The sequence below is a fragment of the Nerophis ophidion genome, linkage group LG18 (genome assembly GCF_033978795.1).
Source record: "Nerophis ophidion isolate RoL-2023_Sa linkage group LG18, RoL_Noph_v1.0, whole genome shotgun sequence".
Taxonomy (NCBI): Eukaryota; Metazoa; Chordata; class Actinopteri; order Syngnathiformes; family Syngnathidae; genus Nerophis; species Nerophis ophidion.
In genome coordinates, this window is record NC_084628.1 from 16,024,615 (window position 1) to 16,039,175 (window position 14,561).

The 14,561-nt window shown below is 39.6% G+C and overlaps 1 protein-coding gene across 1 annotated transcript in view; it reads right to left on the reverse strand.

Moving 5' to 3' along the window:
- robo1 (roundabout, axon guidance receptor, homolog 1 (Drosophila)) overlaps positions 1-13,756 on the reverse strand; it is a 460,963-nt gene extending 447,207 nt beyond the window's left edge. The window contains exon 1 of the mRNA XM_061877335.1: positions 13,148-13,756. Coding sequence (XP_061733319.1) covers positions 13,148-13,283 — 136 coding nt within the window. The 5' untranslated portion in view covers positions 13,284-13,756. The remainder of the gene's footprint in view (positions 1-13,147) is intronic.
- Between the last annotated feature and the right edge of the window lie 805 nt (positions 13,757-14,561).

The following is a 14,561-nucleotide window of genomic DNA, read 5'->3' on the forward strand; positions in this document are numbered from 1 at the left end:
AATGTGTGTGTGTGTGTGTTCTTGGATGTTCTCCATTCTTGAGACAACAATGAAAAGTACCTTCCATATGAGCACCTTTGAACAATTTAGGACATAACTCACGGTCCCAATCCGGCAAAAACCATTGCATCTAATAGAGAATGTCTTATTTGCACCCCTGTTGGTGAAATCTATCAAATTTAGGGTGGTCCTAAAAAGGAGGGATTTTTCAAATTGACTGTTTTGGTTTTAAAAGTGCTTCCCCTCCGGTCAACATATGACATACTTGCCAACACTCCCGGATTTTCCGGGAGACTCCCGAAATTCGGCACCTCTCCCAAAAAGCTCCCGGGAAAAATGTTCTCCCGAAATTCAGTCTGTCCTCAGTCAGGTCCATGGGGACCTGAATGAGGACAGACTATTTTCACGTCCGCTTTCCCACAATATAAATAACGTGTCTGCCCAATGACATTATATAACTGTAGAATGATCGAGGGCGAGTTCTCGGTTTCTTATGTGGGTTTATTGTTAGGTAGTTTCATTAACGTACTCTCAGCGCGGTAACAACACACAACAACAACAGTCACGTTTTCGTCTACCGTAAAGCAGTTAGTCTGCCTTAAACAGCAATGTTGTGACACTCTTAAACAGGACAATACTGCCATCTACTGTAAATGCATATGGTTCGAAAAATAGTGACAGAAATTAGAACAAGGATGGACAATTCAACCCTTAACTCAACAATGAGTAGATGAGTGTTATGTGTGTATATGCACACACACATATATTATATATATATATATATATATATATATATATATATATATATATATATGAAATACTTCTAGCTGTAAATGTACTCCTCCCCTCTTAACCCCCCCCCCCAACTCCCGAAATCTGAGGTTTAAAGGTTGGCAAGTATGACATATGAAATAACAAGTGTGTGTAAAAATATGGTTAACTCCCCGTCTGACTAACATATGTAATAAGTGTGTGTAAGAAATTGAAATGCCCACCCTTTGACCAAAATCAATAAAACTAAATAAATAAATATGGATATAGAGACACTGTAATAACGAAGTAAATTGTAGATTAATAATTATTTTTCTACCACTTGTTTATTTTTTAATTTTGACAAAATAATAGAATAGAAAATCACAGAATAGCCATCCATCCATCCATTTTTCTACCGCTTGTCCCTTTCAGGGTCACGGGGGTGCTGGAGCCTATCTCAGCTGTATTATGTTACTGCTAAAGTCAGCAGACTAATTAGGAGCCTTTGTTTGTTTGCTCACTACTAAAAGACAAGTTGTCTTCTATGTTCAATATTTCATTTAAGCACAAACTTGCAATAAAAAACCAATGTTTAATCTACCATGACATTTTTTATTAAAATATTTTTTTGTGGTCCCCCTTATCTAGAAAAGTACAAAAAAGTATCGAAATTATTTTGGTACCGCTACCAAAATATTGGTATCGGGACAACACTAGTACACAGCTAAACGTGCGCTTACATATGCTATCCGATACTTGGTTTTTTTTGCTGATAACGACCAATATCAATATCAGATTAGACTACTATTTATTGAGTGTGTTGCAAACAGGCAGCTCTGATGTGTTCCGCATAAAGACGCACACCTGTGATGCTACTCGCTAATCTAAAATGCATGTTATTGATTATCTGCCCGGGATCCCTCTGGTTGTCCAGGTTAGGGTTCAAGCCCTAGAAACTCTCCTAAACGGACCACCAGAGTAGAACTTCAGCTGTAAAGTCCACATGTCCTCAATAAAAGTGAGTCTCCTGACTGGAGCAGCAAAGGGAAGAGCAAACAAGGCCATTAAACACAAGCTGAATCTCTCTCTCAAAAAAAAAGATATCCTTGCAACACCTGCAAGTGGTGAGTTCTCTAAGCAGATCATGTTTTGCAAGTCATTTTCGACTTGACTCTCAGTGTGACGCCCTGCAGGTGGTCCGGGCCAACGCAGAGCCGCCCCCCAACCCAGCAGATAAGCTGTCATAAGAGTCGTAAAAACAGTCTTTACCCAATGTTTTATTTTCACAAAGCGGGCCTCTGGATGCTTGTATTTTCTCCCGCCCACACAGGAATATGTAGTTAAATACCACAACAGAGCAGACTTCACAAATCTTCAACTAGAAAACCAATGACTTTTGGTGCGTATGCTTGCCAATTGTGATGTTATACAAAAACTGATTCAAGTACTTATGCAGAAAAACTCAAACATTCTTCACATACTACAAAATCTATACTAGACAGAATGTATTAGCGCTCGGACCTTAAATCATTAGCAGTTTGTGTTCAGTTGTGGATCAGTATGTTCCCATCCAGGTTCATAGAGCATCACAAAAGTCCTGCCGCAAACAAAACAAACTCCCACTAATAATAATAAGCGCAGTGGTACCTTTATTAGTAATCATACAAAAACTGAGGACATTTTTGCCATGACAAATAATGCAAATCCGCCTTACATTACCATCCATCCATCCATTTTGTACCGCTTATTCCCTTTGGGGTCGCTTGTGCCTATCTCAGCTACAATCGGGTGGAAGGCGGGGTACACCCTGGACAAGTCGCCACCTCATCGCAGGGCCAACACAGATAGACAGACAACATTCACACTCACATTCACACACTAGGGCCAATTTTTTAGTGTTGTCAATCAACCTATCCCCAGGTGCATGTCTTTGGAAGTGGGAGGAAGCCGGAGTACCCGGAGGGAACCCACGCATTCACAGAGAGGACACGCAAACTCCACACAGAAAGATCCCGAGCCCGGGATTGAACCTCAAACTACTTAGGACCTTCGTATTTTGAGGCAGACTCTCTAACTCAGTGGTCCCCAACGACCGGGCCGCAGAAGAATTATTTATTAAGTTTTATTAAAAAATAAATAAATAAATAAATATATATATATATGTTTTTTTTATCAAATCAACATAAAAAACACAATATACACTTACAATTAGTGCACCAACCACAAAAACCTCCCCTTTTCATGACAAAAACGTCCCTTTTTCATGACAAACAAAAAAAATAAATAAATAAAAAGGACCCCCCCCCCCCTCCCGGGCCGCGGGACAAATTATTAAGCGTTGACCGGTACGCGGCCCTCTGCCGCCGTGAATCCCTTACATTCTTAACACTCAAAATTGTTAGTAAAAAAAAAAACAAATGTCATAAGGAATAAATATAGTTTGACTCGGCCTGGGCTGATAACAAATTTGGCTCAATGATGTATTGACCAACTAATTATTTCCGATAAACGATATTATTGCCATTAGCTTTTTGAGACCAAATTAACCACTAATGTAATGAAAATACATTATAATAATGAAAGCAGTGGTGTGCCGCCAGGGCCAGAAAGGCCTTCTCTCCTGGCCTGACATAACCACAAATCATAATCATAATTGATGATAAAAGTAATTTTTAATTTACTTTCCTTAAACATCTAAAAGTATTCATATTCTCTTCATGTCCATTACCATGAATTGATTAATGTAGACCCCGACTTAAACAAGTTGAAAAACGTATTCGGGTGTTACCATTTAGTGGTAAACTTTACTGAATATGTACTGTACTGTACTGTGCAATATACTAATAAAAGTGTCAATCAATCAATCAATCAATCAATCAATGTCATCTTGTGCTCCTTCCAATGCTGTTGTTTTTAGGGGCCTTCAGAATCAACAATGCGGACGTCCGTGGGGAGGAGACCCTGCCCCAAGTGGAGGAGTTCAACTACCTAGGACTCTTGTTCACGAGTGAGGGAAGACTGGATCGTGAGATCGACAGGCGGATCGGTGCGGCGTCTTCAGTAATGCGGATGTTGTACCGATCCGTTGTGGTGAAGAAGGAGCTGAGCCGGAAGGCAAAACTCTCAATTTACTGGACGATCTATGTTCCCATCCTCACCTATGGTCATGAGCTTTGGGTCATGACCGAAAGGACAAGATCACGGGTACAAGCGGCCGAAATGAGTTTCCTCCGCCGTTTGGCGGGGCTCTCCCTTAGAGATAGGGTGAGAAGCTCTGCCATCCGGGAGGAACTCAAAGTAAAGCCGCTGCTCCTCCACATCGAGAGGAGCCAGATGAGGTGGTTCGGGCATCTGGTCAGGATGCCACCCGAACGCCTCCCTAGGGAGGTGTTTAGGGCACGTCCAACCGGTAGGAGGCCACGGGAAAGACCCAGGACATGTTGGGAAGACTATGCCTCCCGGCTGGCCTGGGAACACCTCGGGATCCCCCGGGAGGAGCTGGATGAAGTGGCTGGGGAGAGGGAAGTCTGGGCTTCCCTGCTTAGGCTGCTACCCCCGCGACCCAACCTCGGATAAGCGGAAGAAGATGGATAGATGGATGGATTTGTGATGTTTTTGGGTAATCCCGCAAACAAACCAGCTAAAAAGGTAACAGATCATACAAGTGCAGAAAAAAGGCTTATTTTTCTGTGGGAAGAGTAGAACAATTGAATACATAGAATGCTACGATTTCCAAGATAAATGGACCAATGGTGGACGTAAAGGGCCAAAAAGTTCATCTTGAGTGTCTTTACAGCAGAAATACACTTAAACTGTGGTATGCGTACAACTACTGGTACGCCACAGAATTGTTTGAATATTTAAACAAAGTGTTATCAAAGGTACAGTGGCCAAAATATTACATAAACTTGTTAAATAAAACCTCTGCATTGTTTTTAATGAATATGTAGGCCTACTACGCTACTGTATTATAATATTGGTCATTATGGTGGTACATGGAGAGCCAAGTGTTTGCTAAGGTGGTACTTGGTGAAAAAAAGATTGAGAACCACTGTACTAAAAAAAAACATCACCTGTTTGTGACACATTGATTTCGCAGCAGATTCAACGTTCTGTATTAAATATAAAGTGCATCTTGGAAAGAGGGAATAGTGGAGCTGCAGAGTCAGCCTGAGTTCGAGCAAAGTCTCCTTGGAAAGCAGCTTCTTCGTCCAACCCCATCTCAGTCATTTAATCCTGGAACGCCACCAAGACAGCGGCGTCCCTTTAACCTCCACACAGGGGACGGACACGAGGGGCACACGCTCGCCACTTCATCACTCAAGAGTCCAGGGGGTCGTACCGCGCCAAACAATCCCATTAGCTGTCAGCGGCCAGAAGCTTCGCCGCTCCCTCTCAACATCCACGCTTCCTGTGTGTCAGCACACGTAACGCAGTCACTGGGAGTAACAACACTCGGCGTCGACTTCAGTGAGGCAGCATCACGCTTGAGTGGCTTTTTTACAACACACCGCTGATCAATTAATGATGGAGAAAGAGATCCGGACCAAAAAAAAAAAAAAAAAGGACAAGACATGATGATGAAGCAACAAAGGTCAACTTTAAGCGAAGCTCAAAGTTAATAGCTGGAGTGGGTAAATGATTGGGTTGTCAAAAAAAAAAAAATCGACTTTTGACTTTTGTAACGAGTCTTAATCGATTGAAATAATAAAAAAATTTGATGTAATTTTCAAATTTTTTCAAACATCTGTCCTGTCAAGTCATTAAGGCAAATCTTATTGATGCTGTAGATGCCAATATACTCCTATATAGATTGATTTTTACAAAAGAGAAGTGGGTACAATTTTATTGAACAAAACCAGTTTTCCTCTAAGTAATATAGACATTTTTCACATCCGTTTATCTTTTTTATGGAGGAATGTAGTTAATCATAGAACTGGCACCCAGTTTTATTTAAAAAAGTATTGTTTTTGAACTGAGAGTTGTCTTGAATCGAGAATCAATTCTGAAGGGAAACTTTACCCCAAAATTTCAATCTATATATATATATATTAGGGCTGTGAATCTTTGGGTGTCCCACAATTCGATTCAATATCGATTCTTGGGTCACGATTCGATAATATATCAATTTTTTCGATTCGATTCGATTCTCGATTCAAAAACGATACTTTTCCGATTCAAAACTATTCTGTATTCATTCAATACATAGGATTTCAGCAGGATCTACCCCAGTCTGCTGACATGCTAGTAGAGTAGTAGATTTAAAAAAAAAAAAAAGCTTTTATAGTTGTAAAGGACAATGTTTTATCAACTGATTGCAATAATGTAAATTTGTTTTAACTATTAAACGAACCAAAAATATGACTTATATCTTTGTGAAAACATTGGACACAGTGTGTTTTCAAGCTTATCAGATGCGATGCAAGTGTAAGCCACTGTGACACTATTGCTCTTTTTTATTATTTTTATAAATGTCTAATGATGATGTCAGTGAGGGATTTTTAATCACTGCTATGCTGAAATTATAATTAATATTGATACTGTTGTTGATAATATTCATTTTTGTTTCATTACTTTTGGTTTGTTCTGTGCCGTGTTTGTGTCTCCTCTCAATTTTATTGCAGTTCTGAGTGTTGCTGGGTCAGGTTTAGTTTTGGAATTAGATTGCATTGTTATGGTATTGCTGTGTAGTGGTTTGTTGGATTGATTAAGAAAAAAAAAAAAAAAAAAAAAATCAAAATGAAAAAAATTAAAAATCGATTTTTTAAAAATGTGAATCGATTCTGAATCGCACAACGTAAACGATTCCATTCATATTGATTTTTTCCCACACCCCTTTATATATATATATATATATATATATACATATATATATATATATATATATATATGTTGGGGCAAAAAAGTCAGCCACCGATTGTGCAAGTTCTCCCACTTAAAATGATGACAGAGGTCTGTAATTTTCATCATAGGTACACTTCAACTGTGAGAGACTGAATGTGAAAAAAAATATCCAGGAGTTCACATTGTAGCAATTTTTAAAAAAGTATTTGTAAATAATGGTGGAAAATAAGTAGTTGGTCACCCATTCAAAGCCCTCACTGATGGAAGGAGGTTTTGGCTCAAAATCTCACGATACATGGCCCCATTCATTCTTTCCTTAACACGGATCAATCGTTCTGTCCCCTTAGCAGAAAAACAGCCCCAAAGCATGATGTTTCCACCCCCATGCTTCACAGTAGGTGTGGTGTTCTTGGGATGCAACTCAGTATTCTTCCTCCAAACAAGACGCGTTGAGTTTATACCAAAATGGATACATGTGTAAGGACTGGTGGGCATTGAGGTGCCGGGTTCGATTCCCTCGAGGATGCGTTGATGTGAACACAACAAAAGTAAGATCTTAAAAGATGTATTTAACAAAAAGAGAGCTCTGAACAGAAATACTGGAGCTAACAAAAAGGCAAACCAAAAACGCTCGTATGAAAACTAGGAAATACAAACAGAAAACTAGACTTGGCATGAAAGCACAAAAGTGTAAAAACTAAAACAATTAGCATGTGAGCTAAGAAAAGGCAGGTGGCTTCTTAGCATAAGAGCTAGCGAGAATAAACGTACCGAGAAGAGCAGTCGTCACTTGTTGCATGTGAGCAACTCTTATGGACCCAGACTGAACAAAGAAAAGAGGGAGGCTTATATAGGAGAGTGATAATGAGTAGCAGGTGTGCGGGAACCGAGACTAGCAGGTGGACTGATGAGTGACCATGGTGACAAAGCAAACAGGAAATATGGAGTCAGATGGAGAGATATAAAAAATGGAAAAATAAATAATGTGTAGATCCGAGCAGCGGATCGCAACAACATGGATGATACAACAGAGGATTGGGAGAATGTCATGTGGTCAGATGAAACCAAAATAGAACTTTTTGGTATAAACTTAACTCGTACACAAACACACACACACATATATATATATATATATATATATATGTATATATATATATATATATATATATATATATATATATATATATATATATATATATATATACATATATATATATACATATATATATACATATATATATATATATATACATATATATATATACATATATATATACATAAATATATATACATATATATATATATATATACATAAATATATATACATATATATACATAAATATGTATACATAAATATATATACATATATATACATACATATATATACATATATATATATATATACATAAATATATATACATATATATATACATAAATATATATAAATAACTATATAAACATATATATATATATATATATATATATATATATATATATATATACATATACATAATTATATATACATATTATATATATATATATTTTACAAACCCCGTTTCCATACGAGTTGGGAAATTGTGTTAGATGTAAATATAAACGGAATACAATGATTTGCAAATCATTTTCAACCCATATTCAGTTGAATATACTACAAACACAACTCATTTGATGTTCAAACTGATAAACATTTTTTATATTTTTTTGCAAATAATCATTAACTTTAGAATTTGATGCCAGCAACACGTGACAAAGAAGTTGGGAAAGGTGGCAATAAGGCTCGAGTTGGATTTACATGATTTCTTAGGGGGAAAGTTGTTTCGGTTTTTGTACGATTCGGTGTCTGTCTGACCTTTTGGGACAGATTACTTAACGGACACTGGTGTATCCCTCTTATATCTGGGAACAAAAATAGCAGGTTGAGGAATGCTCATCAAACACATATGGAACATCCCACAGGTGTGCAGGCTAATTTGGAACAGTTGGGTGCCATGATTGGGTGTAAATGTAGCTTCCATGAAATGCTAAGTAATTCACAAACAAGGAAGGGGTGAGGGTCACCACTTTGTAAGCAAATTGTCGAACAGTTTTAGAACAACATTTCTCAACGAGCTATTGCTAGGAATTTAGGGATTTTACCATCAACGGTCCGTAAAATCATCAAAAAGTTCAGAGAATCTGGAGAAGTCACTGCACGTAAGCGATGATATTACGGACTTTTGATCCCTCAGGTGTTACTGCATCAAAAACCGACATCAGTGTGTAAAGGATATCACCACATGGGCTCAGGAACACTTCATAAAACCACTGTCAGTAACTACAGTTGGTCGCTACATCTGTAAGTACAAGTTAAAACCCATTTATCAACAGTATACTGAACCGCCGCCGGCTTCGCTGGGCCCGAGCTTATCTAAGATGGACTGATGCAAAGTGGAAAGGTGTTCTGTGGTCAGACGAGTCCACATTTCAAATTATATTTGGAAACAGAGGACGTGGTGTCCTCCAGACGAAGAGGAAAATAACCAATGTATTGTTATAGGCGTAAAGTTCACAAGTCAGCATCTGTGATGGTATGGGGGTGTATTAGTGCCCAAGGCATGGGTAACTTACACATCTGTGAAGGCACCATTAATGCTGAAAGGTCCATACAGGTTTTGGAGCAACATATGTTGTCATCCAAGCAGCGTTATCATGGACGCCCCTGCTCATTTCAGCAAGACAAGTGTTACAACAGCGTGGCTTCGTAAAAAAAAGAGTGTGGGTACTTTCCTGGCCCGCCTGCAGTCCAGAACTGTCTCCCATGGAAAATGTGTGGCGCATTATGAAGCATAAAATACGACAACGGAGTCCCCGGACTGTTGAACGACTGAAGCTCTACATAAAACAAGAATGGGAAAGAATTCCACTTTCAAAGCTTCAACAATTAGTTTCCTCAGTTCCCAAACGTTTATTGAGTGTTGTTAAAAGAAAAGGTGATGTGACACAGTGGTGAACACGCCCTTTCCCAACTACTTTGGCACGTGTTGCAGTCATTAAAATTCTAAGTTAATTATTATTGGCAAAGAAAAAAAAAAAGTTCATGAGTTTGAACATCAAATATCTTGTCTTTGTAGTGCATTCAATTGAATATGGGTTGAAAAGGATTTGCATTTTATTCCTTTTATATTTACATCTAACACAATTTCCCAACTCATATGGAAACGGGGTTTATATATTATATATATATACATACATACATACATAAACGACCCTTTAAATATTTCCTTAATTCTGAGTATGGATGACTGTAGACAAGTTAGGCTCGAGTTGGATTTACATGATTTCTTAGGGGGAAAATTGTTTCGGTTTTTGTACGATTCGGTGTCTGTCTGACCTTTTGGGACAGATTACTTAACGGACACTGGTGTATCCCTCTTATATCTGGGAACAAAAATAGCAGGTGGTGTCATATTTACTAGCACGGAGTCTGACACAAACAGCTTTAGCACTGAGATTAAAGGGCTTAAATGCACTTATTTCATACTTCTGGAACCAAAAATGATGACCACAGGTAAAATTCCACAAATAAAGAAAGACATTAGTGATTTTAGACTTTTTTTTTCGTTTTTTTTTAAAGCTATTTTTAACTCCAACATATGGGCGGGCCTGCACCAGCCTGCTGACGTCAACTATAGAAGACTGGAGGCAATTTCATTTTATGTAGTATGTGTTTTTATTAGCATCTCCATCCTAAATCACAATATTTTCAAACATAATTTGAAGGAATGATGAAATATATCTGCCAGATGCATTGTTGCAGGTTGTAGCAATACTTTTCCAAATGATGGCAATATGAGAAAAGTATGGACCTCTACATTTGAATTGACGAGAACAAAGTGAGAGGGTTGTAATTTGCAGCCATCATTTTATTCTGACTTCAAAAAAATAAGGTTTTGGACAGACTTTGGATGAAATAACTTTAAACACTCAAGCCAATTGAGTCAAAATCTGCAAAAAACAGAACGAGCCTATATTCGATATATGTCCTCTTCTACTGGTGTTTTTCTCAGTATGCTGAAAGAGCATGAAGAAACAGAAGCTACGGAGTCTGTGTATAAAATGTATATTTTGCTCATAATCAGTTTTGAAGTATTTTTGGACTACAAAAACATGCAATGAGGTGATCACAATAATAGTTTCACACACCTTCATCCACACTGTCTATACTGGGAACTGGACTCCAGTTCTGTTGATCAGTGTTTTTCAACCTTTTTTGAGCCAAGGCACATTTTTTGCGTTGAAAAAAATCGAAAGGCACACCACCAGCAGAAATAATTAAAAAAACAAAACTGAAATGACAGGAAGAAGTTGTTGTCCCGATTATTGGATATGACTTTAAACCAAAACCAAGCATGCATCAATATAGCTCTTGTCTCAAAGTAGGTGTACTGTCTGTCACCACCGGTCACATCACGCCGTGACTTATTTGGAGTTGTTTGCTGTTTTTCTGTGTGGAGTGTTTTAGTTCTTGTCTCGCGCTCCTATTTTGGTGGCTTTTTCTCTATTTTTGGTATTTTCCCATCGCAGTTTCATGTCTTCCTTTGAGCGATATTTCCCGCATCCACTTCGTTTTAACATTCAAGGATATTTCAGTTGTTTTTATACTTCTTTGTGGGGACATTGTTGACTGTCATGTCATGTTACGATGTACAGTAAGTCTTTGCTGTCGTCCAGCATTCTGCTTTTGTTTACTTTGTAGCCAGTTCAGTCTTAGTTTTGTTCTGCATAGCCTACCCTAAACTTCAATGCCTTTTCTTAGGGGCACTAAAGATTAGAAACCTTTTTACCTGCACACTGCCTCCAGCTGTTTCCGACATCTGCAAAGCAATTAGCTACGGGCTGCCACCTACTGATATGGAATGGTATTCCACAGTTACTCTGCCGAGCTGTAGACAGCACCGACACTCAACAACAACACATCATTAGCAGACTATAATTACTGGTTTGCAAAAAAATATGTTTACCCTAATCGGTGAAATTACATCATCTCACACGGCACACCAGAGGCACAGTGGTTGAAAAACACTGCTGTAGATGATGTCACACCAAGAGGGGGCGCCATATCGAGTCTGGCGATGGAAAGTACAGGTTGCTCAAAAACTCAAGACTGACAGATTATTTTCACCAGTTAAAAATACATTACGAGAACTTGGTAGGGACATTTCAGTGAGTCATTTAAAGGCCAAGTAAAATGAGATTTTCTTATTTAAACGGGGATAGCAGGTCCATTCTATGTGTCATACTTGATCATTTCGCGATATTGCCATATTTTTGCTGAAAGGATTTAGTAGAGAACATCGACGATAAAGTTCGCAACTTTTGGTCGCTGATAAAAAAGCCTTGCCTTTACCAGAAGTAGCAGACGATGTGCGCGTGACGTCACTGGTTGTGGAGAAAGCGACAATTTCCCCATTAATTTGACCGAGGATGGAAGATTCGTGGATGAGGATAGTGAGAGTGAAGGACTAGAAGAAAGAAAAAAAAAGACGAGGGCAGTAGGAGCGATTCAGATGTTATTAGACACATTTACTAGGATAATTCTGGAAAATCCCTTATCTGATTATTGTGTTACTAGTGTTTTAGTGAGATTATATAGCCATACCTGAAAGTCGGAGGGGTGTGGTGACCGCCAGTGTCTCTGAGGGGAAGCCATGGAGGAGCCAAGAAAGTCGCAGCTGCCTCTTTGACAGATGCAGGAAGAACGCTCATGTTTACGGTAAGAGCCGACTTATTACCCCAATTTTCTCACCGAAACCTGCCAGTTGACATGTGGTAGAGATACATATTTGCTTGACCGCTCTGTTCCATATTAAAGGCTTCACAACAAACAAAGAAACACCAGCTTTGTTTGTGTTGCTACAGCCGGCCGAAATACACCGCTTTCCACCAACAGCATTCTTCTTTGTAGTCTCCATTATTAATTGAACAAATTGCAAAAGATTCAGCAACACAGATGTCCAGAATACTGTGTAATTATGCGATAAAAACAGACTACTTTAAGCCGTGATCGGTGCTGGGAGAACATGTCTGCTACCACCGGTGACGTCAAGCGCACGCGTCATCATTCCGCGACGTTTTCAACAGGATACCTCGCCGAAAATTTAAAATTGCGATTTGGTAAACTAAAAAGGTCGTATTGGCATGTGTTGCAATGTTAATATTTCATCATTGATATATAAACTATCAGACTGCGTGGTCGGTAGTAGTGGGTTTCAGTAGGCCTTTAACGACAGAGTATGGCCTTTGTTTCTCAGCATGCAGCATATCATGCACTGTCCCACTATGGCGGCAATCAGCGTTACTATGACAACACAACACCTGACCCAGCAAAGACGGCACCTGTAAAGTGGAGGAGGGTGTTGTAGTCTGGAGCAAAAGCTCGGACCCAACAGAAAGCTTGTGAGAAAACTGCAAATACGGATTGCCTGGTGCTCTCTGTAGTTGAGTAAAAACTACCAGGCTGTTAGAAAGAAGGCGGCCGACTTCCTGGCCTATGGTTGAGGTTTTTACTCACGGCTCCTGTCACCTTTCCACCTCCAGCTCCCCTTGTGCTTCACGGGGCCGTCCCCTGGTGGAGAGGCCCCGCCGTGCGCGACACCCATAAGGGCCAACGCCAGCATCATCAGCAGCGGCGGCGGCGTCCTGCCCATCCTACCCAGCCTGAGCAATCAGGGTGGAGTTATGACGTGAAGTCGCAAGCTGAGAGGACAATATAATCCCGCCATTGGTGCCCAAACTCGGACCGTGGTCGAATCCCGCTTGCTGTCCTGAGAGTGACTGCTGGCGGGAAGTGGCTAAGTGCGAGAAGTTGATCAGCTCTAGTGACACGTCGCTGGAGCGGCGGCGTGCAAACACCCCCACAGTCAATGACTACGTCCAATACTGTCTCTCTCTCTCTCTCTTTCTCTCTCTGTCTTCGCCAGCCTGTCACTCGCCCCAGAGTGTTGATATGAGCGTCGGAAATAAATCACAGCGGCACCACACCACACAGCAGCCTTGACTTTGAGAGCGCCTCAGAGAGAACGAGTGAACATCTCACCGGTGAGGGAGGGAACGGGAGGGAGGACAAGTGAGACAAGTGTGTGTGTGAGAGTGTGTGTGTGCACGATCTCTCAAGTCCTGTGGCGTTTTTACACATTGGCACACCCGTGATGCTCATCCATGGATGGATTTTCATCATGAGCTGTAATATAACACTCCTTCGCCTGCATGTCCTTCCGACCGACCTGCATGCCCAATGTGCACCACACACACACACTCACACTTACACACCCATTATATATACAGCAGTTTGATGCGCCGTTAATGTGCAGGCAGTAAATCCACTAATGGCTCTGGCAGAACATCACCAAGCACAGCTTCTTCGTGGCCTAACATTTTCTGAAAGTGACACCTAAATAAGGATTAAGAACACTCGGAGGACACGACATTAGGCACACCTGCGGGAGCTGTCTCAGAATGTAATCGGAAAAACTTGCTATGAAACATGAAAATACTTTTAGAGATGGTCCCTACCGCCCCCCCTCTCGTCATCCCAAGCCTGATGAAACCGAGCAGTATATCATGGGTTGTTGTGACTAAGAAGCTTAGAGCGCCTGGAAAAAGTATTTCCCTCATTCAATTTCTCTTACATTTGTTATGCTACAGATTACAGGCATATTTCACAATAGATACAAATGAGTGCTATAATGCACATAGGGTATTTTTGTATTCTTTTTTGTTTGCAAATATTTTCTTCACTTACATTTTTTCTTTATAAGTCTTTTTTCTTTTCTTTAATTACGCCGTATTTCTTTGTTGATTTATTTTTTCAACTGTAGGGTCATTTTTTTATTATTTTATTAATTACACAGTAGAATTATTTGATTATTATTGTTTTTAAATTATGGGGTCACCCTCTTATATTTATTTTAAATAGTTTTTAATGA